At 43.5% G+C, this 24,998-nt stretch overlaps 1 protein-coding gene across 3 annotated transcripts; it reads left to right on the forward strand.

The window, feature by feature from the left end:
- Positions 1-24,733, forward strand: ADPRHL1 (ADP-ribosylhydrolase like 1). 3 transcript variants are annotated; one of them, XM_021414761.1, is made up of 8 exons: positions 1-1,190; positions 4,633-4,771; positions 7,530-7,694; positions 12,684-12,809; positions 14,982-15,122; positions 18,586-18,713; positions 22,051-22,183; positions 23,846-24,733. In XM_021414761.1, the coding sequence occupies exons 2-8, from the start codon at positions 4,738-4,740 to the stop codon at positions 24,001-24,003; spliced, it is 885 nt and encodes a 294-aa protein (XP_021270436.1). In that variant the 5' UTR covers positions 1-1,190; positions 4,633-4,737; the 3' UTR covers positions 24,004-24,733. The 3 variants fall into 3 exon arrangements, with proteins under 3 accessions (XP_021270436.1, XP_021270425.1, XP_021270416.1); XM_021414750.1 differs by lacking the exon at positions 1-1,190 and adding an exon at positions 4,220-4,539; XM_021414741.1 differs by lacking the exon at positions 1-1,190 and having other exon boundaries at positions 4,220-4,771.

A 24,998-nucleotide genomic window follows, 5' to 3' on the forward strand; every position in this document is an offset into this window, starting at 1 on the left:
TTTGTACGTGCTGAGAACTCCTTCAAATCAACCTCACGACCCTCTTACGTTTCAGAATAAGTAGAGCATAACAAATGCATGTGGCTTGAGGCTTTTTGACTTATTAATCTGAAGAAGAAGGTGCTTAGCACAGTGTTCCATTTCCATATAGACGCTATTGTTTGCCTACCTTAAGCCTTCCAACAGAAGAAGACTGAGTAAAAGTGTAGCAGTATTTTATTTTTTTTGCTCTTCCTAGTCTTGTACTCACCTGAAACCACCTATGCACTTTACCTTCCTATGAATATGGATTGTTCAAGCTTGAACAATCATAAAAGTAAATGCAAATAAACTGCTTTCAGATGATGACTTCCTTATGAATTCTAATATTTGCTACCGTTCACGCCTGTACTTCACAGCACTCTCTGACTTAGTATCTTAGCTCATATACTTGTAATGTGTAGGCTGGTCAATTTATAATTATAAATGGTACAGAAATCTTTAAGTTGTTCCCTGCGTACCGTATTAGTTCCTAGATAAGCTGTTTGTATTCATTAAAGTTGTTGCCAAGTTGTTTGGTTTTACATCCTAGAGTATTTGAAACCGAGCCATAGGATTTGTACTTGCCAATTCTAAATTTAAATGTAATTTATCATGTGTGTCACTCCAAGAGGAACGCACCTGCAGGCATCCATTTGTGCAATGCACCTGGGAGCTTTGCTGCTGAGTAAGCTGTACATGTGTGAATTTTGTGGCAATGGAAAAAGGAATAAAGGGACTTGGAATATAAAGGATCGAAGTCAGTCATGTGGGATATCTGCATGGTTTTGTCACCTTTCTGCTTTGGAAGCTTTGCAAAGGCTAGTGGGATTTCTTTGTTTGTTTCAGTTAGTTTATTGGATTCCTGCATTTTTATTCCATCAGGAAGAGGGCGAGGGTATAACTTGACTTTTTTAGCAGTTATACTGAAAACAAATGTCTGCCTGTTTTGTTCATCTGTGCCACCTTTAAGCAGTTAAGCAGCTTGCTGTGTTTAGCTGCAGTGCTGGATCCACTACGCCTACCTGATAGCGACTGAACTTTCCCATTTGCATCCTCAGTTTGTACCAACAACGAGAGATGTAACTGCAGGGAAAGTCTCACGCAGTCCTAGGTTCTGAGCTCTGCAGGCGAAGCAGCAAATTCAGAAGTCTGTGCAAAGACCTTCAGAGGTATGTATTCAACTGTCCTTAGTTCTCTTCTGAAAATTTGGAGCAAAACAGAAGGTGTCCTCTGTGCTTTCCCTGTGGCATCTCTCTCCAGCCTCTGTGATGCTGCAAGTGCCTTCCTTCTCCTGGTAACAGCAAAACTGCTGATGAGCATGATACATTTTCCAACCTGTAGCTTCAGCTCCCGCCAACCCAGCACCTGGCACATCAAGAGGCACAACCCTTCTGAAAGTGAAAAAGGTCATGTTTTGCAATAAATAGACTTTTTTTTTTTTTTTTTTAAGAAAGTGCTCACCAAAACATGCATGCTGACGTTTGTGTTGTAAAGAGCATGCTGCGTAGAATAAGGTGAGAAGGACACCTGTGATGCTCGGCTTTTTTGTTATGAGCTGTTGACAGAAGGGTCTGTGACTGCAACCACCTCTACACCCACATGCACAAGATGCCAAATTTCAGATCAGTCGGTACAGGGTTCACCTCTGAATGAGAGAGGCCTGGGGAAGCTTAAGGACATTCTCGTTTTTAATAAGTGATTCTAATTATTGGGATGCTTCCTCTTAGTGGCTTGTATAGGCGCTTGGTATCCCACAGTGTTTTCTCTCGTGCCTCTTACAAGCAGTGAGATGCTCTGTGCTCTGCCATTTGTTGTTAGACAAACCCTTTATGCTTCATGTGATGTTAGAGGCTTTCTGTCAAGAGTGTAGAAAAGAACTGAGTCCATGCTGCAGCATTAAAGGAACATTTTTCTCTCAAGGCAATGGTGTGAAGCAGCGCAACAAGGATGCTCCCCCAAGTAATTAAAAAAGTGAAGGCTTTGCTTGTTTTTTTCCTGGGTCTCAATGCATGTGTTCTATAATTACTACTGTTCCTAAAGACATGATGCTAGTGCCAGAGTGAAACCCTTCCCTTCTGTAGTCACAGCGTTACATCTCTGATACATCTGGCGAGGGTTAATGAATAGGTTCAAGTCTAACCAGGAGCTGGAGCAGAAAACAGAACTGTTGAGAAGCCCTGTCTGGCATCAACTGTACTTTTCTGGGGTACAGCTCTGTCCTTGGAATGGGTGAAATTTGAATCCAGGGTATTTCCTACTGAGTGCGTTGACTGGCAGACTCCTAGGTCAGGCACTTATGGTGTAGCCTTCTACTGAAAATGCTGAAGGGCTGTTGGTGGCAGCCGTCTCGGCTCATGCTCTGTTGACTGGAAGTGGCACATAAAAAGGACATCGTGTACAGTTTACAAATTAAACAAAAGCTCAGTTCTTTGTTGTGTTGTCAGTCTAGCCTTATTTCCATTAGCGAAGGGCTTTGTTCCTAATTTGGGCTATGTTACAAGCAGTCGAGTGTGCATGCAGCAGTGTAAAGTCCACGGGAGGCAAAAGGGCAGTACAACTGCCAGCCACGCTTAAGAGGAAGAGATAAATGGAAAACTAAGAATAGCTTTGCCCATTTCCAGAAAGGAACCTTTCATCTGATAAGGCCCCTCCTTGCAGTGCCTCAGCAGGTGGTTTGCGAGTTGGACTTTCCATGTGCTTTCAAATGACAATATTCTGTGGGAGTGCCAAAGGCGTGCTGCAGCAGGCTACAGGGGCCTGTAACTGAGATGTCAGATTGGAAACTCCTATGCTTCCAGAGTTTTTTTGTAAGACGTGTTTGCGTGAGTTTTCCATCTGAGTGTTCCCTTTCAGACCACCATGCCCATGGTTGGACATCTGTGGAGCAGGCTGCCTGGCCATGTTGTACAGCTCATGGCCCTCTGCCCTGTGCAGTGCCCCTGGGACATAAGGCAGAACTGTCCTTTGCTTTGTGCTTTTTCCATTCAGAGTTGTTCTTTCCTACCAAAGAAACACACGCTTACTGTCCTCTTCTTAAACCTCAGCACTTCTTTAACCATGTCCTAATATTTAAAAGACAAGTGTACTAACAACAGAGGCTGCTTCCTCAGCTTTTTCTTATTTCTTAGAATGCAGAGTGAGGATGGCAAAGCTTATCTTCCATCCAAGTGCTTGGAAGCTGCGTTAAGGTTTCTTATGAAGTACAGTACTATTAGTAATCATGTCAAATAGCCAGTCTGTGATTAACTGCTTATCATTCTGGCAGGTAGCAGGATGCATCCTCTGCACCACTGCCCTTCTCCTTCTAAATAGCAATCAGGATCGCTTCCCATAAAAGATCAAAGGAAAACAAAGCTCTTTCCCCAGGTATCTTTTATCAAAACTGCAGTCAAGCCAACAGCATTCAAGTCAAAGCTTTCTGCATGTCTGCTTGTATTTCAGTCTGTAAAGTGGCAGTAATTTGTGATTCTTTAGGGCAGCATGAGCGGTGCCTTGGAACCACAATTTGGGTTGGTCTCCATAGACCCTTGAAGGAAGATGATGAGCCTATATAGACATATTCACGGTCAATATATGCTCAGAAGGCTGCAAAATTGCAGAGCCCTTTCTTACACTGCCTGGCAGCAGCACAGAAAAAACTGCAACAGCAGAATGAAGTGCTTAATTCTCCAAGTATCAACTTGAGAAGGATGGTATTAAGAAAACTCAGTTCTTGCAAAGTGTGATTTCTTCATATGTGAACTTTCTGAGATTTGCAGGATGCCATTTAAATACATCTTTCAAAATAGTTTCCTTTCTGAGTGCAAATGTGGGCTGCACCTAAGCTCTGCCTTAGGAAAAAGTCATTCTTCGCCAGGCAGCAGCAGAGTGGGACTGAAGCTGGCATTTTACTCAGTGCTTGTTCAGAGGTGCAGTGAAGTAGCTAAACACTCCTGGTGGAACAGCAAGAAAGTAGCTCACAAAATATTGCCATGCAGCAGAATTAGAAATGCACTTTTTACCTTAGGTGGGCTTTCTTGCCCCCTAAGCCATCATTCTTGTAGTTCCTGATTTTGGGTACCCCTCTTATTGCACACTTTCAGCTTCTCAGTCAGTCCCTGAAAGCGAGACCGACTGCAGCTTATCAGAAAAGTGCAGGAAAATGTATTAATTTGCAAGTTATTTAATAAATAAACACCCTTGTGAAGCCATCTGTTTTTCTGGGTGTAGAGTTACTTGCACGGGGTAGGGCTCAGCATTTCCTGGCTTCTTGTGCAGGGTGGCAGAAACAAAGTTTTTACACTTCACTTTGTGGGCGCACTCCTGCAGCTCCATTGAACAAAGCCTCTGCAAAGTCCCTGGCTTATGAAATATTTCCTCTCCATTGGGTCCCAGACAGGAGACGGCATCTGCAGAGCCAGAAATGGAAGCTCTTGCCTTATAGAGAGCACTCGCGGGGTGACACAATGGCTGATATAAAGTGTCAGAGGAGCTGAGCCGGAGGCAAAGGAACAAAGGAAGATCCCGTGGCTGTGGAGAGTGAGAAGTGTCTTGGGGATGGATAAATTTAAGGCTGCGCTTGTACTGGCTGGGGTAGGGGATGCTCTCGGTTACAGAAATTTCTCCCGACAGGACAATGCTTTAGGTGCAAAAATCCAGCAGGAGCTGAAGGAAATCGGAGGGCTGGAGAACCTGGTGCTCTCCCCAGACAAATGGCCAGTAAGCGACAACACGCTCATGCACATGGCTACAGCAGAGGCTGTCATTACAGGTAGGTAAGATGGACTTGGAACTGCAGTCTGGAAAGAAACAAAGCTGTAGAGTTGCTGCTTTTTCTTAAAATAAGCCCAAGTCAGGATAAAGTGTGTCAGAAATGCTGTTGACGTGAATGATGATGTGCTTTAGCTCATCTCTTCCATGAGCATGGTCCTGTGGCCACTGCTCCAGCTGAGGAGCTGTGGTTTCTCACATGTGGTGGGGCTCTCTCTGTGCTTCCCCTCAGTTTATAAAGCTGGCTAATGCTTAGCAACTTGAAAAGCTGCAAGTCCAGAACAAAAAAAAAAACTGTTAAGTAGATGATCTGTACACTAGATACATTAGGGAATGGTACAGCCACTAGAAAGAAACCTGTCCGAAATTCTTCCATGAAAGATCAGAGCTTTCATGAGTGCATTTCTAACATGTTTGTGCTCTGTGCTCCAGGCGGGGGTGGAGTACCCTTGATATCTTGTCCTGGCTAAAATCGTTACAATCTCCTCTTATGCCTGCAATGCCAGCAGAGGAGCAAGCTGCTTTGTAGGGAGAGCTCTGCACCTTTAATCCAAGCAACGTTCTAAAATATGATGTTCATAATGAAGTATATCACAGTGGTGAAAGTTATTAATATGTCTTCTAAAATAACAGCAGCTTGAGAGAAAACCTTTTTTCATAAGGTAGTACTGTTTGTCAGACTAAGTGATATTTTTATCATCAACATTCTATCCACTGAACTAAGGCTTCCCGAGACCATCTGGGTTGCCACCAGAAATTCTTCAGAAGACAGCCGCCTTTCAGCAACATTTTGTCTCCTCCAAATGAAACGGATTTTTAAATCTGATTTCCCTTAACACATGTAGCACTGGGTAACTAACAGCAGCAGAACCCGACAGTGCAGCTGAGAATTCTTATAGTCAGTGAATGTGCTTCTGCTTCATTGCTTTATCTCTGTTTGCTTCTAACGTGCTCTAAATTTAGGGTGCAGAGATCAGTTGAAGAGTGTGGCGGACACTTCATGCCTGGCTGCTAGCTGGCCAATGGTTTAAGGGGTAGCTAATACACTAAAGATAAGGCCAAGATGTCAGCCTATCAAGAACAAAGATGACTAACATATTTCTGAATATAGGCTATGATTAAATACATATCATATGTTTCCTGCTTGTTGAACTCTCCAAAACCATAACTTCTAAACAGTCAAGCTGGTTGGACGATGAGTATAGTAATAAATCTTGCACGTGGCAGGAGAACTGCCCTCTTTGAAGAAAGAAAGGTCTTGCTAATTCTCATCACCTGTGCTTATCTTGTGCTCTTGTTTCTTTGTCCTGATCAGATAGGCTTTAAAAAAAGATGCTGCTGTGGGCTGGTGAGAAAACAAAAAGCAGGAGAAGGGAATTTTAGTGAGAAATCTTCATTTCAGGGCAACATTCATGAGTGGGGGAAAGCAAGTCCTTTCTTCTGCTTCCCAGAAGGGAGGGAGGGCTACTCCTGCAGCCATCTTCTCCTTGCAGAGGGGATGCAGCAATCTGCTGGGCTGGTTGCGCTCACCCCCTGGGGGAGCAGAAGGCCCCATCCAACCTGGCCTTGAGCGCCTCTGGGGATGGGGCACCCACAGCCCCTCCGGGTAGCCTGTGCCAGCGCCTCATCGCTCTCTGACTAACGCATTTCCTCCCAACATCTAACCTAAATGTTCCCTCTCTTAGTTTAAAGCCACTGAGTTTTCCCGCCTAAAGAACGAGCCTGTCTCATCGGCCTACTGGCTGAGGCCCCACATGTAGGCCCCACGGTGGGCTCAGGACCCCAGCTCTGGGGACAGAGCTCCTGTGGGAGGTGCCGGGCGGTAAATCCTGCTCTTGGCTCACATCCCTATAAGCTGACACCTGATTCCTAAATCTGGAAAGAGTTGGCAGTTTGAAAGCATCCTGTTCCTCCAGGACTGTACGTGAGATGGCCAGTGCAATTGATAGGGCTTTTTCTTGTGAAAGGAAGGGAAATTTCATTTTACTTTGCATCTTTTTTATTTGCCTACCTGCAAAAATGTCACTTCAGAGAATTTGTAGCTGATGGGGTTCAAAATTTATTCCCAAATTTAAATGCTTCTGTAGATTTCAAGAAATCACTGATATGTGATGAAATGAAGTTTTTAGAAGAACTTCCCCTGGTGTTGTTTGATCCATAGTCAAACCACATGTCAGAGCACTCACTGAGTACAGAGAAAACCTATAGCTGGCTGGCAGCCTCCTCTGCTCCTGCTGACTATGAACTTGCAGGATTCAGTAAAGGCTCTTCCTCAGTACAAAGCAGGGCATCAGCAGCGCAAAGCAGCAGTTAGACTGAAGAAACAGAGTAGGTTCAGCGTGGCAGGGATTCCTTGGGCAAGGCTTCATGGCTGCGGATGAGCACGGAGGAGGACCAAGCTGGGTGCAGCTGGCACCAAGGCAGCAGGTCAATGCAGCAAGGCCTGGACAGCACTGCACATCCAAGGCAGAAAAAGATGCCCAGCAGCTGCTGAAGGGAGCAGAACACCTTTGTCTGTTCAGTTCTAGGAAATAAAAGTGAAAAGAATAGCGGGAAAAGGTAAGAACAGGGAGACAAGAATGTTTTCTCTCCAGCCTGCTCTCATGGTTTGCAAAATTGTTCGTAGTAGCTGTGACTTAGTTTAGAGGAAGCAGAAATAGGAACATACATTAACTGTATAACTAGCCTTCCATGTTTATTGTCAGTGCTCTCTCACTATTCTGCATTCACGTGACAGCCTTCGCTCCTGTTCTGAGCAGATTACTGGTGTTTGGAGGACCTGTACCGCGAGCTGGTGAAGCGCTACGTGGATGCTGTGGACAAGCTCTCGGGAAGGCGGCCAGACCCCGCAACCATCGAGGGCTGCCGGGAGCTAAAGCCCGATAACTACCTCCTGGCGTGGCACACTCCGTTCAATGAAAAGGGTATCGTACCTCTTTCCATTCATAGATGCTGGCTTGGGTAACACACGCCTTCAAGATCTGGGGCTATTGGGAAATTGCTTTCTTTTTCTCCCTGATGTCAGAAGTTACTGCCCCTGAAACGCTTCCATGCTTGCCTGGGGATGGCAAGAGGTCTGCCAGGAATTCCTGCTCTAGGGCACAGTGTCCTCTCGTAAACGCACCCTTCCCCATTTAACATCTATTTAAAGAGACTTTGTCCTTGGCTCCATGCCTCTGGGTCCAGGTCCTTGTCCTTGAGTTTAATGGTTATTTTAAGAAATATTTTCTGCCTTTTTTTTTTTTTTTAATCATTTAAATGTTTGTAGAGGCAGATCTTTTCAGTCATACGTTACTTTTCTTCAAGAAGTTGCAATGCCAGGAACTACAGCTGTTTTGCTGACAATCCCAAATATTTCCAGCACCATTTCCCTTCCCAAGACCCTTACTTTCTCTTTGCAATCATTTCATTTTATGATGAACAGAATTTCTACTTCCATCTAATTAGCACACATGCAGCTGTGTGCACTCGTACACCTGAGCAGTGCCACTAATCTTGAAATCAAGACTGCAGAGGCCGTGGCTGCCCATACAGGCGTTGCACCGTGTCAGTGTGACACAGTACTACTGCGGTATGTACGGACGCTGCTCAACAGCATTGTATGTTGATGCAACTTTGTGACAAAAACACAGCAGCACCATGCCACAGCTATTTCTGGATCTCTGCAGGCAGTTTTATTCGACAGAAAAACAGCTCTCACCCAGCCCCTGCCATGACTGTAGCTGTTGAGTGGGGAAGGCTCCCCTCTGCTTTACTCTGCCCACCAGCCATTTGCTGGGCAGATCTGAGAATGTGCCCCTTTGGCAGTCATCCTATGCTTTCTGACTGACAACGAGTAACATTCAGTCAAAATAATAGTGGGAGCCGCTGCTGGCCCTGAGCAGCTCCTGACACCTCCAGCAGCAGGACACAGCTGTTCCCCAGCCCACTGCTGTTTTGCTTTCAGCCTTCTTCCTCCCCAGCTTTCCATGGCTGAATGTTTGCTCTTGGGATGCTCTGGGATAGAACCATCTAAAAGGAGTTCCTTCAGATCCAGCAGTTGTAACGCACTGTCTCCATCTGGTCCCAACGAATACCACTCTCAACATCTCATACGTTATTTACTATTACATTGAATTTCCACAAACTTCCATTTGAGGCAAGAAAAATCTATATTGCTCAATGTCAGGTGATATCTTGAATGGACTGGTACCAAAATGTTCTTTTCTGGTGGTCATTCTATGTCATCCCATTTCTTGCAAACTTCATGTGCTAGCCTTCATGGAACAGTGAAACTGGAGCTTAGATAATTTCAAACTGCTCACGTAACGACCTTCTGCTCAGCTTTGTGTGGGTATAGGCAGCACATCGACCTCTTACATTAAAGTGTCCTGTGTGTCTCTTTGCCATGGCAAAGTGGCATGCTCACTGAAGAGGTACTCAAATTATGTTAAAGGGTGATGGGATTCCTGTGACCATCAAAAGAGCTGTCCAAGTCTGTCCAACACCTTCCAGTTTAAGAGCTTATATCCACATTATGTCATTGACAAGCATTAATAAGGAAAAGGTTTAAATTAAGTGCAGAAAGTTGGGGAACAAAAATGAAGAGAAGGATAAGCTGCAGAGGGACAGGAAGTAAAAGGAGTTGAGCTCTGAGTTTTCACAATGAACAAACCATAGTCACAAAGGATGCATTCTCTTCAGAGCTTAGTAGACATTAAGCTGATCTTCATTATTCTACGTATGTAGAGGGAGGAAAAATCCATTGAGATATTCCGTACTAACAAAGAATAATGTACTGCATGAATGAAGATGATATAGTAAGCTCTTGCAGAAAGAGAATGCAGCATTGTAGAGAAAAGTTACTTTTCGTAAATCTGTTAGAAAGTCCATGCAATAGTCAAGAAACCAGAGGACTAAGGAGATGCTGTAAATGAAGTCTTTGGATTTCCAGCACACTCAACAGCTTTTGTAGCTACGAATGTCTGAGGTAGATCTGTAAAATCATAGATAGGTTGGAGAACTTTAGTATGGGTAGAGAAAACTCACTGTCTCCTCCAGAACAGAATTAGGCATTTCAAATGAAACCAACCAGTCATGAGTTCCAAGTAAGTAAACGGGAGGACTTAATGTAGAAACTAATTAAGCTGGACAAGTCTTTTCAATGGGAATTTGTAGATGATAACATTCCTATGGGTTCGAAAAATAGCTTGGCAAATTCACTCAAGGAAAATCCATCAAGCGTCCTAAGCAGACGAATGAAGAAGCAGCCGCCTCCTGAACCAGGGGACCAAATTGTCAGCAGCTTAGTTAGTACAAAGGGACTATGTTGTTATAGTCTTCTTTTACTCTTACTCTTTCTCTTCTCTCTATTCCCCAATGTCAGAGTTAGACTGGCCTTTATTCTGACCTCAGAGGACAGACCTTATGATCTAACAGTTGTATCTCACCCCTGGCAGGAACCAGACTTGCTGCCCCTTGCTTCACTGATTTGAATGGAAGATATTGATACATTGGAGCTAATAGCTACTAATAATCTGAAGCCCTTCCCAGGCTTAATGTTATTCCACACGGTGCAATTATTTGTTAACGAGTTTGCTTATTTAATTCTGCAATAGGTTTTAATATAGTTTTATAAACTGGAGGAACACAACGAAGTTGCAAAGCCAAGCACTTTCAGACCTGCAGACTGTAGTTTATCCTCCTCTTTGAATACACCAAGAAGCTCTCATCCCACAGTCTGTGCATAGATCCAGGGTTGTCCCATCCCAGGAGCAGAACGCAGCACTTGCTCTTGTTAAACTTCATGCAGTTGGTGATTGCCCAGTCCTCTAATTTCTCATGATCTCTGCAAGGCCCCTCTTCCTCGAGGGAGCCAAGATCTCCCCCCAGTTCAGAGTCATCTGAACTTACTTAGAATTCATTCAAGACCTGCATCCAGATCATTTATAGAAAAACTGAAGATAACTGCCTTTAAAACGGAGCCCTGATACTGAGATCGTTTAATGAAGAATTTGTTCTTGCAAGCAGAAGATACATTCTCCCGGTTAAGCTGACTGGTGCTCTAGAAGGCAGGATTTCTGTACTACTTCTTTCCTGTGGTGTCTATGCAACTTGTTGGAACAGGTAGGCGCTTATATCTGCAGCCAGACACTGCACTTGCAGCATAGTGTCATTTGCAAGACAAGTGTCCATTAAGAGGATTGGCCAAGGGTGTCCTGGTGAGGTCTTTTTTATTATTATCAGGACAGCTTGTAAGAGATAGGGTAGAAAGTTCCAAGCCTGCAGAGAATAAAATAGTATTTGGCAAAATCCTTTCATGCCGCATTTGTTTGATATTTGACCATTAGGCTGCCCTTCGTGTTAAATCAAGGTGACAGAAGTGGAAGTTACTGTGCACAAAATTTACGTGTTGGACTCCCAGGAGGAAGGGAAGAAATGTCACTCATGATCTTAGAGCACACAAGCAGTGGTCATTTGGGTTGAGAATGAAAGGAAAGCAGTGCTCTAGGAGAGCCAAAGCAGGCACAGCCCAGAGAGCAGCTGAGGGTTCCTCTGGAGGGAGTAGTCCAAAGCACTGGCCTTGGCTCCTTGGCATCTGCTGCTTCACTGTGGCCTGTGGATTGCTCCTCCTGTGCCATCGTACTGGCTGACAATGTTTTTCCTTGCTGCTTGTCTGGGAAAGACAGGAAGAATGTGCTCCTAATGTAGGTCCCACACATGCTAAAATTAGGTGGCATAAATATTTCCCCTTATCTACCAGGGGCCAAGTAGGGAAACACTAATTGCTCTCAGCTCTACCCAAAGTTGCTGGGAAGTGTGAGTGAGTGAAGGCAGTGCTGAAAACATGCTAAGTACTTTGAAAAATCGAACCCTGTCCATCTCGGAATGAGTGCCTGCAATGAGTAAATGCTTTTTTGGGCATTGGCTCACCAGCTGTGAAGAGGAGATAATCACCTCAGTGGTATCTTGTGAAGATAAGCTCATTAAAACTTCAGTGGGATCCTGATATTGCTGTGATAAGTACTGCAGAGAAAATAATTAGTAAATTTAGCTCTGCATTCAGTGAACTGTTTAAAAGATAAAACACCTGGCATCATATACTCAGTGCAGAGGTTTAAAAGAAAGGCTGGATTATCAACACATAATCTCTGCGCTGCATGAGGCAGAAATTCCCAACAAAAAGCTCAGTAAATTCAGGCAGTACCATGATGAGTATGTGCAAAAGAACTGACATCAATTTGCACAGGAAACCTCAGTTCTGACTTCTAACTTTGAAGGATTTGGCTCTGTACTCTTTAGTTTGTTTTTGCAACATATTATTTTCTCAAGAAATAGAAGCTATTTTGTGAACTACCTGTGGGGCTCTCAAGAAGGAAACATGCAATAAAACTGTAAGATTAGCTGTGACAGTCATAGAAGGAGTTTTAGTAATGTGCTCTCAGCATGATGACTACTGAAATAAGGGCGTAGTAAAAGCGTACCTATTTGGCAGAGTGCTGTTCCCAGTGCTGGCATCTAGAGCAAGAAAAGAGAGGTGTCAGCCAAAGATCAGTGAGAGTGACATGAGAGTTTGAATCAAACAAACACTGGTAACAGGAGAGCACGCTGCTCTTTGATACCTGCTATGCTCTTCATAGCACTCGAGAATACTGGAATATAGTGGTAGAATATACTGGAATCTACTGGTATTAGAATGAATTGGCAAAATCAGAATGACTGTGTGGAGGCAAAATTACATGCGTAAAACTTTCAAAACATTCAAACTTGTTCCTTTCAAAATATGTAACTTGCTTTGCATGCTGTTTTCCTGCTTTGTGCAGAGCTCCCACACAGGTGTTGAATTAGTAGAATGCATTTGTTTCTGATTGTATCAACACATTTATGTGCCACCAATCTCCTGTTAAGTGCTTAGCATTGTTGTTTTACTCTAGGTTCTGGTTTTGGAGCATCTACAAAAGCAATGTGCTTAGGGATGCGTTACTGGAAGCCAGAGAGGCTGGAGTCACTCATTGAAGTGAGCATTGAGTGCGGACGAATGACTCACAACCACCCTACAGGTAATGTCTGCAGACATAGCATTTCTATGAAGTGCCCACAGCTGCTTTTCACTTCTGGGAGGACTAACACAGCTCCTGTAAAACCACTTGGTTTAGCAGCTTTTGTGTGCAGACTCCAAGCCTGGGTTTGAATTTTGCTCGGATTATATATGTATGTATACTTATACAAGCTTATCTATGAGCTTGTTTATTATACAAATAGCAACCTCAAACATAGGAGTGTTCCTTCCTAAAATCCCAATAACGAAACACACCTTGTCTCACCCAAAGCATATTCATGCCACTTGCCCTGATCAAATCTCAGGATTCATGTACTTCTGGGTGACTCACTGTTTGTGTGAGTTTATGGTTCAGAGGATAATAACATTCTTCTGTTGACAGGTCTTGTCACATCTGATTGCTGCAGGTAAGGGTAGGAAGCCAAAAAATTCCAACTCCACGCATTTTAGGACACAATCTGAATTATTATCTAAGAAAAACATAAATAATTAGATTTAATGTTGCTCTGAATATCCAAGTCTGTCAATCTGATAGTTTCATGCTGCTTAAGCATGTATTCATTCAGTTTGCTTTAAAGAGCAGTAAATAAAACTATAATGAAGAGTGACAGGTTCAACATGCTCAGTGCTCTGAAGCAGTCAGAAAAGCCATCAGGATGGCATAAGATTAAAGGAAAAGTATTTAAAGCAAAGTAGAGAATATTGTTGAGGCAACATACAAGATCCATGGCTCATTAGCAACAAGTCTGCTTGTAGGTCTGAGTATCCCACTTCAGAAAAGAACTTAACTTGAGCCAGAAAATGGCAGTAAGGAGTATCAAATGCCTTCTGCACAAGGAGAAGTCCAGAAGGATTTTTCTGCTGGAAAGGAGACAAGTGGCACAGCAGGGGGAAGTGAGAAGAGGAGTGGAAAGGGATGAGGGACATCACGAACATCCTAAAAGGTACCAAGGAACGTTTAGCTGTGAATCTCTTAAGTCAGAGACTGGAAAAACCCAACTGAGATATCAGTCAGGATGGATATAGGACTGACTCCCCATCCTGGTCCCTGGCTTTGCCCTCAAAACCCTCTGCAGCCACCTCATGCTGAATGAGACACTTTTAAGGATCTTTGTGGCAGCTCGGTTAGATGCTGTCTGTTCAAGTGAGACCATTTTTGCTGTCTCTGCCTGTAGTTTTTGGGTTTTTTTTGTTTTTTTTTTTTCCAGATTCTGGAAACAACTATTTGTGCCTTTGGCCTGACCTGGTAATAAAGGTTTTATGGTGGGGAGAAGTAGTAATCATCTGCTCTGAAGCTGTAACCTTCTAAAATAATTTACGTTTGCCTTCAGAAAAACACACCAACTTCATGCTTACCTCTGTGCATGAGAAAATGCTTTTTGAACCATGCACCCAGAGAAGCACACACAGCAATACTCTGCTCACCCAGGGCTTACCTGTGTGACAGAGCTCTTTTCTTAACCTTCTTTTGCATGTTGCTATGTGTTGGTTTTGCTGCATTGGACAAAATGCTGAGATCACAAGCAAATATGAGAAACAAGCTTCTCTGTTTCTGACATCACGGAAAATTTAAGTGCCCATTAATAGAAAGTTCTCTTTAAATATAGTTGTATCCAAAGAGGAATACCTGCATAGGCATGCAGACAACATATCTTACTTAGACAACTGCTTCTTCAAGGCAAACACAGCCCAAAGAAAATAATGGATCTAACTAGATGAAATGGATTTGTCCCCCTAGAGTAAAATAAGCCAGAAATAGTGTCAGATCCACTGAGCTGAATGACTCCATATGCAAAGCGACCTAGCTTTTAAGTGAATACTTTTGTGCAAGTCCTTTATTCCATGTGACTTCAATTAGAAGATTTTCAGTATCACATTAGTGGATGGTATTTATTTTCGAGCCCTACCTCAATTTCTGTCGAGTTACACCACCAAGAACAGAATCTCCCTTCTGTGCAAAATAAATAAGTCATAAACCACTGGGAACCATGTGTTAGCCAAGAATCTCAACATGCCAAGAGCCAGCCAGTAAACAGACAGTGGTAGGTTATGTGCATTTGTTAATCTACCCGACAGACAAGAGGCATCCTACTAATGATTTTACTAGGGATGTGACAAGGACGGCACAAGCACAGATCACATGGTGGCAATTATATTTATCTATTATTTCCAGGCTTTCTAGGCTCCCTATGCACGGCTCTCTTTGTGGCGTATGCAATTCAAGGGAAGCCCCTGGTGCAGTGGGGAAGAGAAATGATGAAGGTTGTGCCGATGGCAGAGGAATACTGCAAGAAGACCATTCGTCACATGGCAGGTAATGTCTGAAACAAGAGTTATTTTCTTCAAAGGGTGTTCGGCTGGAAAGACTCCAAAGAAATGCCCAGTTTCACCATTCTTGCTATTCTCCCCTCACCTCACAACCCGTCAGACTGTCCTCCTGCATCATCTGCTTAGGCTATAAGCTCTTTGCAGCTGGTGCCTTCCTCTTGTACCGCCTGTTAGGTGCCCAATATATTGGTGGCAAAAATACAAAGAAAATAGCAATGGTAAGACTACACCATACAATTTTATCTTTAGGAAATACATTCAAAGATTGTGGACAGGGAAAGAAAGACGAATTATTAATTAGCAGGTTGTTAGGCAAACATATTGCTGAAATATAAATTATTCAGCTCTTTCCATCCATTAACACAGTCCAGTATCTTCCATAAGAAAATCCACTGTGTTTTCACGCATTTTGCCAGGAAAAGTTCATTTGCAGGTGCCTCTTGACAATGAGTTAGCTTTTGACCACAGATGCAGATTTGACTTGTAGCTGTTCTGAACAAGTATTTAAAACACAATGCCTTGTATCTTTGTTTTAAAACAACTGAGTAGACCACAACTGCCAAACTTGATATTGCTATGCCACAGACGTATGTGGTCTTCAGGACAGAGGTGCTTTAGTTCCCTCTTACCTGAGAGTGAAGCAATTGCAACAGTGAGACCTGCTGTGGACAGATGAGTACAATTCAAAACACTGAGGAAAGAGATAATCCTGTTAATCTCAAGGGACAACCATTGAGAAAGACTGAATTCTTTGGAGAAAATTACTCAAGAGCACTCAGAAATGAAGATTTACCTGGGAAGGAAAGCTACTGCTTTAAAACCTGAAAGAAGCAGGGAGCCTTCCTGAAAGACATTGCATTTTCACCCGCGTCTCATTGCACACTAAGATTTTTTTAGACCAGACCTATGAGGAGCAGGTGCAGGATTAGTGTGAGTGAGATCCTCTTTGAATGACTTTCCAGCAGGTTCCTGTCACTCCACCAGAGCAGGACCCCTCTGCATGGAGGTATGTGTGTTGGACTCCTGAGGCATGCTGTGCGGGCAATGTCCGTATTGTTGAGCTTCGTCCTATTTTGGTAGCAAGATAAGACTTCTGCATTAAAGTTAAGCTCCTTGCCTGATGAGATGCACTGCAAAGACATCCTGCCAAACAGAGTCCTCCTGTTTCAGAAAACACTTCTTGGCGGCTTTACCCTCCCTGGATAATAAACACCATGCTCAGACGTGGAGGGTTCGATTCAACACCCCTCCCTGTTACTCAGTTATATTTACTCTCCAGATAGCCCATGGATCCACATGTGACTCTAGCCTCCAGCTGGGCGCAAGAAATGGGGCAGAACCTCAGTGTGGCTGATGGCTGAGATATCCAACCATGCCACAGGCTGTCCATGCAACCAAAATCTCCTGCCTCTCCTTTCCCCCTTCATTTCTGAGCCTCTGCAGTGGAACAATCACTTTTCCTTGCTTACTGAGATACTAGATAGAAAACAATCATCTATGAGGTTTTCATGTTTTATGTACACGAGGGAAACAGGAAAGTGGAAAATGTCTGCTTTAAAATACAAAGCAACCTGTCAGCTCATCCATATATTTAAAAGTAATTTCGGAACCAGCTAGTGGGGTGGGTTTTGGTAGTTTTCTTCAGCTAATAAGGTTTATCTTCATGAGATATTTTTTCACTTGAAATACTCTCTGGCTGAATGGCTAAGTGCTTTTCCATTCTTCTTCTGGACAGCTTATTTATTATAATTCTGACAGCTAGCTTCCTTGTAATCAGGCAAAACGGGCATGGGCTCATATGAAGGGCAAACGTACATTCCCACATATATGGGGCTGGTGGCTGGAGGTTCAGCCCTGTATGGGGCTACTGATCTACCACCTCATGAAGGTATTGGATCATACAAGGCAGCCTGGTTTTGTTTACATGGCATTGAACTGCTTTAAAGATCTCAATTTGTTAAGAGAGAAACCTGTACAGCCTTCTAGGAAAAGAAGAAAAATCATAGAATCACAGAGTGGTTTGAATTGGAAAGGACTTCACAGCCCACCCAGCCCCAACCCCTGCCATGGGCAGGGCTGCCCCCCACCAGCTCAAGCTGCCCAGGGCCCCATCCAACCTGGCCTTGAGCGCCTCCAGGAATGGGGCACCACAGCTTCTCTGGGCAGCCTGTGCCAGCGCCTCACCACCCTTAATAGTGAATAATTTTGAAATTTGAAATATGAATTTTTTTCCTCATATCTATCCAAAATCAATTTACATTCTGTTTAAAACTATTACCCCTTGTCCTGTGACTAGATGCCCATGTAAAAGGTCTCTATCTTTCTTATGGCCATTTTTAAATACTGAAAGACCGCAATAAGGTCTCCCTGGAGCTTTCTCTTCTCCAGGCTGAACAACCCCAACTCGCTGCCTTTCTCTGTAGGTTACATCCTTCAGAAAACTGTTTTGATTGTGTGTATGCTTCTCAGTTAGTTACAGCACTGAATGACCAAGCAGGACAGAACCAAGGAAAAAGCAGCAAGAATTGATCATATTTTAACCTACACACAAGTAGTCCCACATTGAATCACCAGTTTGCCTTGGCATACTTAGCAGCCTTGTCTGTCTCACCGATTTGTGATTCCTGGCTCCCATCTGCCTTTTCACTCAGTCTTAAATTCTGCACAGGTGTGTATATCTATTCAGTGTGACTTCGTACCTTTTCAAGCCTTTATAAAAGGTTGAGCATTGGCTTGAAAACATGCTGAATTTAGTAAGAGTATTCACACGCACAAAGTTAAAAGTCATTAGAGATATTCTTCCCAAAGTGACATTAAAAAGGAGAAAGATGTGTGGTTATTAAAATTGGCTTATTTGTATGGATGCAGATATGTGTGTTATTTATCCTTTTTTACTGCATTTAATAAGGATTATAATATATGCAAATGGAAATTTTGGTCTTTTCCATCTGCCCTTTCCTGAAAGATCACAGTCATGAACAGAAATCCTGGAGAAAACGTATGAATAAAAAACTGAGGTGGGAGGTAATTTTATTTCAGGCTTGTAAGCATTTTTAGGTATTCTTTAATCATAGTAAAAGAATACAAAAATTGGCACAGAATTGACATTTTCTCTCTTATTTTTTGACTTTTGCCTTTTTCTGAGACTGTTTATCTGTAAGTTCTCCAAATCTTATCTTGGTGTCTCTTAATGTCATTCTAATATGTCGTAAAAATAGCATAAGATTCTGCAAATGCTTTCTTCCCTTTCACATCTGCTGTTTCCAGTTGGATATACCACTTCATATTAAAATGCATACTCACTATATATGCCTGTTTAATGTATGTTACTGAAAAACACCCAGATTTTCAGATGAGTCAATGCAATCATTTTCTTGAAAAGCTATTTAAATAGAAATGAAAATGTTGCCAAGATGCAATACTACATCATTAATTTCTTTTGCATTCAGAATATCAGGAGCACTGGTTTTACTTCGAAGCCAAGTGGCAGTTTTACTTGGAGGAGAGAGAAATCAATGAGGAGAACCAGAACAAAGCCGTCTTTCCGGACAACTATGACGCAGAGGAGAGAGAAAAGGTAACTGTGACTTCAGATAGTGCCCAGAAAGGCTCTGTCATGAGCGAGGTGTTTTCAATGGGATGCACCTGTACTTTACAAATGTTTCCAGTGCTGGAGCAGAGAGAAAATCTTTATTTTTGCTAAAATTTTAAGGAAGTGTAAAGAACTCCTGTCCTTGGTGTGGGTACATGTTAGTGAAAAAAACAGCTGCAGTCAGTCTTGAGGTGCTAAAGGTTCCTACAATGGGAGGAGAAGTCCTAATGTCAGATGTGGTGATTCTCAGCATGGGTATAAGGCTTGTAAGTGAACGCCTGTCAGCCACGGCTACTTGAAGTGGAAAAGACAGACACCCGGCTGGTTTCTCTTGAAATCCTAATGGAGCTGTCCCCAAGTCCCACAGAAATGCCTCCTAATGGAGCTGGGTTAATGGAGTTAAGGTCCTTTGAACAGAAGACAGCCCTCCTAAGCACTGATCTGCAAACACCAGCAGTGCCACAGCTAGTTTTAGATGTCTCAAGTGTTTTTTTTTTACCATCTCTTATGTGATACTGCCTTACAATACCTGCGATCTTTCTTTTGCCTCATTAATTCAAGTTATAACTTGATAAATAATGACTCCTCTTCCCTGGTGTTTACAACTTTCTGATACTTGCTGGCACCTCTCAATGTTCTCTACTTAGCAGCTAAGAACTAAGTATGTGGTTCTTGTCACCCTTCCCCATAAATCAATCCCCTTTTCCAGAGTATAAAAACACAGCCCTATTTTGAGAAGCCACTTTGTATATTTTTAGGTGTTCGTTTCTGCAGTGAAAAGTGCCAGTGGAAGCTAGATTGACTCTGGGATGTAAAAAAATTCCTTTAATTATGAGTGTTAGGTCTTCCATTTTTATTTTATCGGTTCAGTCCCACAAGCTTGTTACTAGTTTTTTTTGTTCCTTCTAGCATTGCTGGAGTCTTTGTAGAGCTTTATGGGAGATCAAACTGATCAATATTTCCCCATGACCATTTTCAAGAGAGAACTGAATGAATTCCTAATGCGGAAACAAAACTTATCTTCACAGACCTAACCCAACTAGTTTGACCTACTGTATTATCCATTTTGATGCATAGGAAAGGAAAATGTTGCTTGACCCTCAGACTGTACCATCAGGCGGAGATCACAGTCTGGCAGAAGTCCCATTTTGCTCACAAACTGAGCATGTTGATAGCCATGGAAAGAATAAGCAAGGAAAAGACAACTGACTTGCCTGCCTTTTACCCCGGACTGCTTTACTTTTCACTCCCTCCCAGCCGTTTTGTGTCTGGAAGCATAGTGGATGGCCTCCCTGCAGGCAGCGAATAAACCACAAATACCTGGCAGCCCTCTTGGCAGCAGGTCTCGTGGGCATGTTTCTGCCAGGGCAGAGGCCCCTTTCTGAGGGCACACATCAGCTGCAGGAGCTGTGAAAGTGAAGCACTCAAATGTGGCGTGGACCGACCCGAGTATATTGCAAAGGCAATTTCCCTTCAGAAAAAAATGGTGCTTTGATTGCTAAGCAGCAAAGATCACATTCTGTATAGACAAGTACAGATTAAATTTGGAGATAAATAGAAAAGTAGAGGAAAAAAAGCCAAATTACCCCTTCTTGAATGTATAAGTATGAGGTGGGTTATCAGATGTTGGTAGGAGGTGGCTGTAATGACCAACCACAGGTTGGCAGCAAGGAGGGGATGTGGGAGTTGCCTCCAGGGCTTGGCAGGAGCCCAGTTCCTTCAGCACGAGGGACAGCCTTGTTACACCTGCACCCATTCACTCTCTGCTGCCAGTCTTACGTGCCCTTGCCGAGGGAAGATGGGCTATCTCCAAGTCACAGAGCTACACCGAGGTGCAAGGTTCTGCCCTTTTGAAAAGCTTGAAAAACTCTGCCTTGGAGCAGATCAGTCCCAAGGAGTGCTCTCCCTCAAGTAAGGAATCCCCAGCAAAGTGAGGTGACATCAGATGTGCGCAGAACATCAGCGATCGTGAGGGCTAAATGGGGCGAAACTTGAGACGCTGGCTTGCTGGCCCAGAATAGCGCTTCCACAGTCAGTGTGCTTGCTTTGGTAGTACTGCACCTGTGTCCATGCTGCTCTGCCAGAATGGAAGCTGCAGGAATCAGGCTATGAAGTTTGCTTGTGTCAGAGGGCAGAGTAAACAGCTGCTGCCTCTAGTCCGAAAAAAAAGGGAATGAAGTGAAGCTGTATTACTCAGCTCTGCCTTGTTTAACGTCTATGCAAATAAATCATCACAAAATATATATTGGCTGAGGTGGAAGTGAATAGGTACATGCGCTTACCTTCATACACGGGCCAGGAAAACAGCTACAACTAACATACCATGATGCAACTAAAGCTCCAGGAACTAAAGCTGCCAATTCCCTTTAAGGGAAAGTTATGGTTTTAATAAAACTTAATCAGAGTCTTGAGTTCATTTGTGGATTTTGGGCAGTTTTCTTCAACTCATTTCTCTAGAGACAATCCAGCTGTCCTTTGCAAACCTCACTGTGGTCTTGTTAATTTCTTCCCTTCTTTCCTCTCCTGTTGAAGAAATTTTTCTTATGTTTCTGCAAGTTTTTTTCATTGTTGTTCAATGAAAGGTGAGAGAGTGGCTCAGCAAGAAAAAGTCAGAGAAAGTGACCTGAATTAACACAGTCTCAAATTGAGTCCCTAAAGAAATTACCGAATCAGAGCTTCTTCAACCTCCACATAAAACTTGGCAAGTAGAAACATTTGCATACCTGTGACAAGAGAAGCTGAGAACGTTTCCCAAAGGCAGAAAGAGGACTGATAATGTAAACCCTCTCCCACCCTTATTTTTAAACAATAAGGACTTGTAGGGTGTGCAATTAGAATCTGTCTTCAGCTACTTCTTAGCATTCTTGGCTCATCAAGTACCTGGCCTGCCAAGTTTCTCCACATCCTTCCTAGTGCCTTGTCTCTGCTGTGGGCATGGTGTCCTCTGTCCCTAGAAGAGATGTACTGCTTCCAGAAGGGACCAACCAGCGGGGAGACTGGGAGTGTGGCGGAGCCTATTCCTGGAAAATTAAACATGCAAGAAGTCATTTTGTACTCAGTCACCATCAGAAAGCTCAGAAGCCCATTTGCTGTATACGCTCAAGTAAAATTATCAGCAGTTGGCAGGGTGCTTCCCCTCAATGGGCCCAGCAATCTTCTCACCGTGAAACAGACCCAGAGAAGAAAAGATCAAGAGTAGCAAATGCCTCCTTGTGACTCCTAGGGCACAGGGACAGGGTAGGCAAGTGAGATGCAGAGTAGGCACTGCAGTGCACATCCTCCTTTCTGTGGATCCACCCTGATGCCTCCATCTGTCCCGCAGACGTACCGCAGATGGAGTTCCGAAGGTCGAGGCGGGAGACGGGGCCACGATGCCCCAATGATCGCCTACGATGCCCTGCTGGGGTGCGGCGGGGACTGGACAGAACTCTGCAACCGCTCCATGTTCCACGGAGGTGAGGGCGCGACCGCGGCTCCCAGCCCCCGCTCCCCCTTGTGCTTCAGGACCTCCCACCCATGAATAGCCACTGTTGACCACTCTGCTGTGCCACTGATTATTTCCACATCCCCTGGTTTTACACCGTCACAAAACCACAGAATGGCTGAGGTGGACAGGGATCTCTGGGTCCATCTGTCCCAAGCCCTCTCCAGCAAGGCCACCCAGAGCAGGGTGCCCAGGGACATGGCCAGGCAGCTTCTGGAGATCTCCAAGGAGGAGACTCCACAGACTCCCTGGAGTGTCAAAAATTCTTTGAGCAGCAGCTGCCATGCAAGCTGTTTATGGTCCTTGTCAAACATTACTTCATCCGGGTCCCACGGTTTTGCTAGAGGTGAATGAAAAGTAAATCCACTATAACTTAGTAAAGGGTTGGCATCTTGCTCTGCTGAAATACTAGCGCCTTTGGCAAAGCAATGTTTTAACTGCATATAGTGAAGCCAAGTAAGGGAGAAAAATGGTACAGTGTGCAATCAAGTGCCAGACAGATAAATCTTAGAGGCACACAATAAATTATTTTTATGGCTTTTCATGAAGTAATTCTCTCACTGGCACCTGTAGACTGCTGGTCCAGGGCAGATATGGGCAATGATTCCAGCACAGAAACACCCATGCTCGTCTTTGCCCAGTCACAGTGGTGGAAGCTGATGGCCTCTCACTGTAGAGCACAGCCAGCAAGTATCTGCAAGCTCCACAATGAGCATTGTTGCTGCTTAACATGGTTGGATGATTTAAATAACATGCAGTGCTTTGCTGTGTCATTAGACACACTCTCCAATCCAGAGCGTAGATGTCACCAACTAAAGAAGGTGATGAGGCGCTGGCACAGGCTGCCCAGAGAAGCTGTGGTGCCCCATCCCTGGAGGCGCTCAAGGCCAGGTTGGATGGGGCCCTGGGCAGCCTGAGCTGGTGGGGGGCAGCCCTGCCCATGGCAGGGGCTTGAGACTGGATGATCTTTAAGGCCTGCTTCCAACCCAAACCATTCTATGATTCTATGATTCTGTGGTGTTTTCCATATGGCAGAGACTGCTGCAGTTACTCTTCCCTCCCTTTTTCTTAATAATGGTTTTCTGCTTGCAAGAGCTGTTGGTTTGCACTGGGTTTTCCCCAGCCCAAATAAGCAGTCAGTCTATGCAGTCAGCAGTGATCTTATCCACTCTGCTGGCCATGCCTTTGCCACTGGCAACCTTATTCTTCCTCTTCCACTACTAAGGCTAGGGGGTACCAAGTACAAAGAGTGGGTGAAAACTATGAAACAGACCTAAGGAGATGCTCCTTTCAAACACTGAGAAAGGATGTTGTGAACCCTAAAAGTCCACATACATTCTCAAAGTGATCAGATGAACTTGTGGGAAAAGGTACCATGGGGGCCAGGAGATAGAGAGACCAGCTCTAGCTCAGAAGCACACATCACAGAGGCATTACTGCATGTGGGCTTGGTGTTACTTTCCTAGGTATGGGAGAAGACATGGGGTCTTACAAGCCTTTGGGACTAACACAGCACGGCCATCATGTCCCTTCCATCAGTGCCTTTGTACTTCTGCCCTTGTGCTGTACAGGCTGTAGATGTGTATTTAAAGGCGACCCTAAAAGAAATTTGCATCTCTGCTTGAACCCGCAGGAGAAAGTGCAGCGACGGGATCTATCGCAGGCTGCCTCTATGGGCTGGTGTACGGCCTGAGCAAGGTTCCTAAGGGCATGTACCAGGATCTTGAGCAAAGAGAGAGGCTAGAGTACTTGGGCGAGAACCTTTACCGACTGTCCATGGAGGAAAAGTAAAACTGTTTCTGCCATTTTCTCTTTCTATAAAGACTATTTCAAACCCTGTAGATAACTGTCCAACTTTAACAATGAAGGAATTAGCTGAGAGTTAGTCTGAAAGGATGTATGTAGACTGTGTGCAAGTGAAGATAGCTGAGTAACTGAAGAACAACTAGGTATTTACAGTGTTCGTGGTTTTTTTTTTACAGATGTAGGGATTTTTGAATATAAATTTTGCTGCCTAAACCCGTGAGATAATCTCAAATGGAAAAAAATAAATAAAAACTTTTGACTGATTTTAGTCTAACTTGCTATAATACCACTTTCTAAACAGCTGTGAGCAGTAATTACACATACGAAATTAATTTTCAGAACTAATGCTTTCTTGCAAAACTAATGGTAGTGCCCACTTATGGGGATATTCTCTGTATATTTGACAATCCTTTCACCACTGCTGTTTCACCATGTTCTCAAATCTAATGTGTCTGTGACCCTTGTAAATCTACTATCTCAAGGATTATCCTTTAATGAACCGCTGATCCTCACATCAGCACAGTGGTGCAAGGTATTGTTACATTACAGGCTTCCAGAAAAGGAAAAGCCAACACTAAAAATACCCTCAGGGATATGCAAATCATCTGCGTCCAAAATATCTGAATTGTACCTTTGTCATTCTTCAATCTTCAGAACAAACTTTTAGAACAATACAACTGGCTGAAATATTTGTAAATAAATTAATCTTACACTATTTCCTAAATATCATAATTTATTTTTAGACTGAACAGATTATATGTTGCTGTATCAGTATCCGAATTTTTGGCTGAGGTCTTCAAGCAGTTGTAATAGGTCAACAGTCAGGCTGTGATACATTTCACAAGTCTGAGAAACAGAACCTCTGGAAATAAAACCGTTGCAACTTTTTTCTTCTTTTCTTTTCTTTTCTTTTCTTTTCTTTTCTTTTCTTTTCTTTTCTTTTCTTTTCTTTTCTTTTCTTTTCTTTTCTTTTCTTTTCT

The sequence above is a fragment of the Numida meleagris genome, chromosome 1, assembly GCF_002078875.1.
Source record: "Numida meleagris isolate 19003 breed g44 Domestic line chromosome 1, NumMel1.0, whole genome shotgun sequence".
In the NCBI taxonomy this organism is placed as follows: domain Eukaryota; kingdom Metazoa; phylum Chordata; class Aves; order Galliformes; family Numididae; genus Numida; species Numida meleagris.

What these genes read in the sequence shown, in the direction of transcription:
- ADPRHL1 (XM_021414741.1), top strand. Translation starts at nt 4,558, where the DNA reads ATGGATAAATTTAAGGCTGCGCTTGTACTGGCTGGGGTAGGGGATGCT. An exon ending in CACTCCGTTCAATGAAAAGG is followed by an intron (nt 7,695 to 12,683) that starts GTATCGTACCTC and finishes GTTTTACTCTAG; the next exon opens with GTTCTGGTTTTGGAGCATCT. An exon ending in GACCATTCGTCACATGGCAG is followed by an intron (nt 15,123 to 18,585) that starts GTAATGTCTGAA and finishes TTTTGCATTCAG; the next exon opens with AATATCAGGAGCACTGGTTT.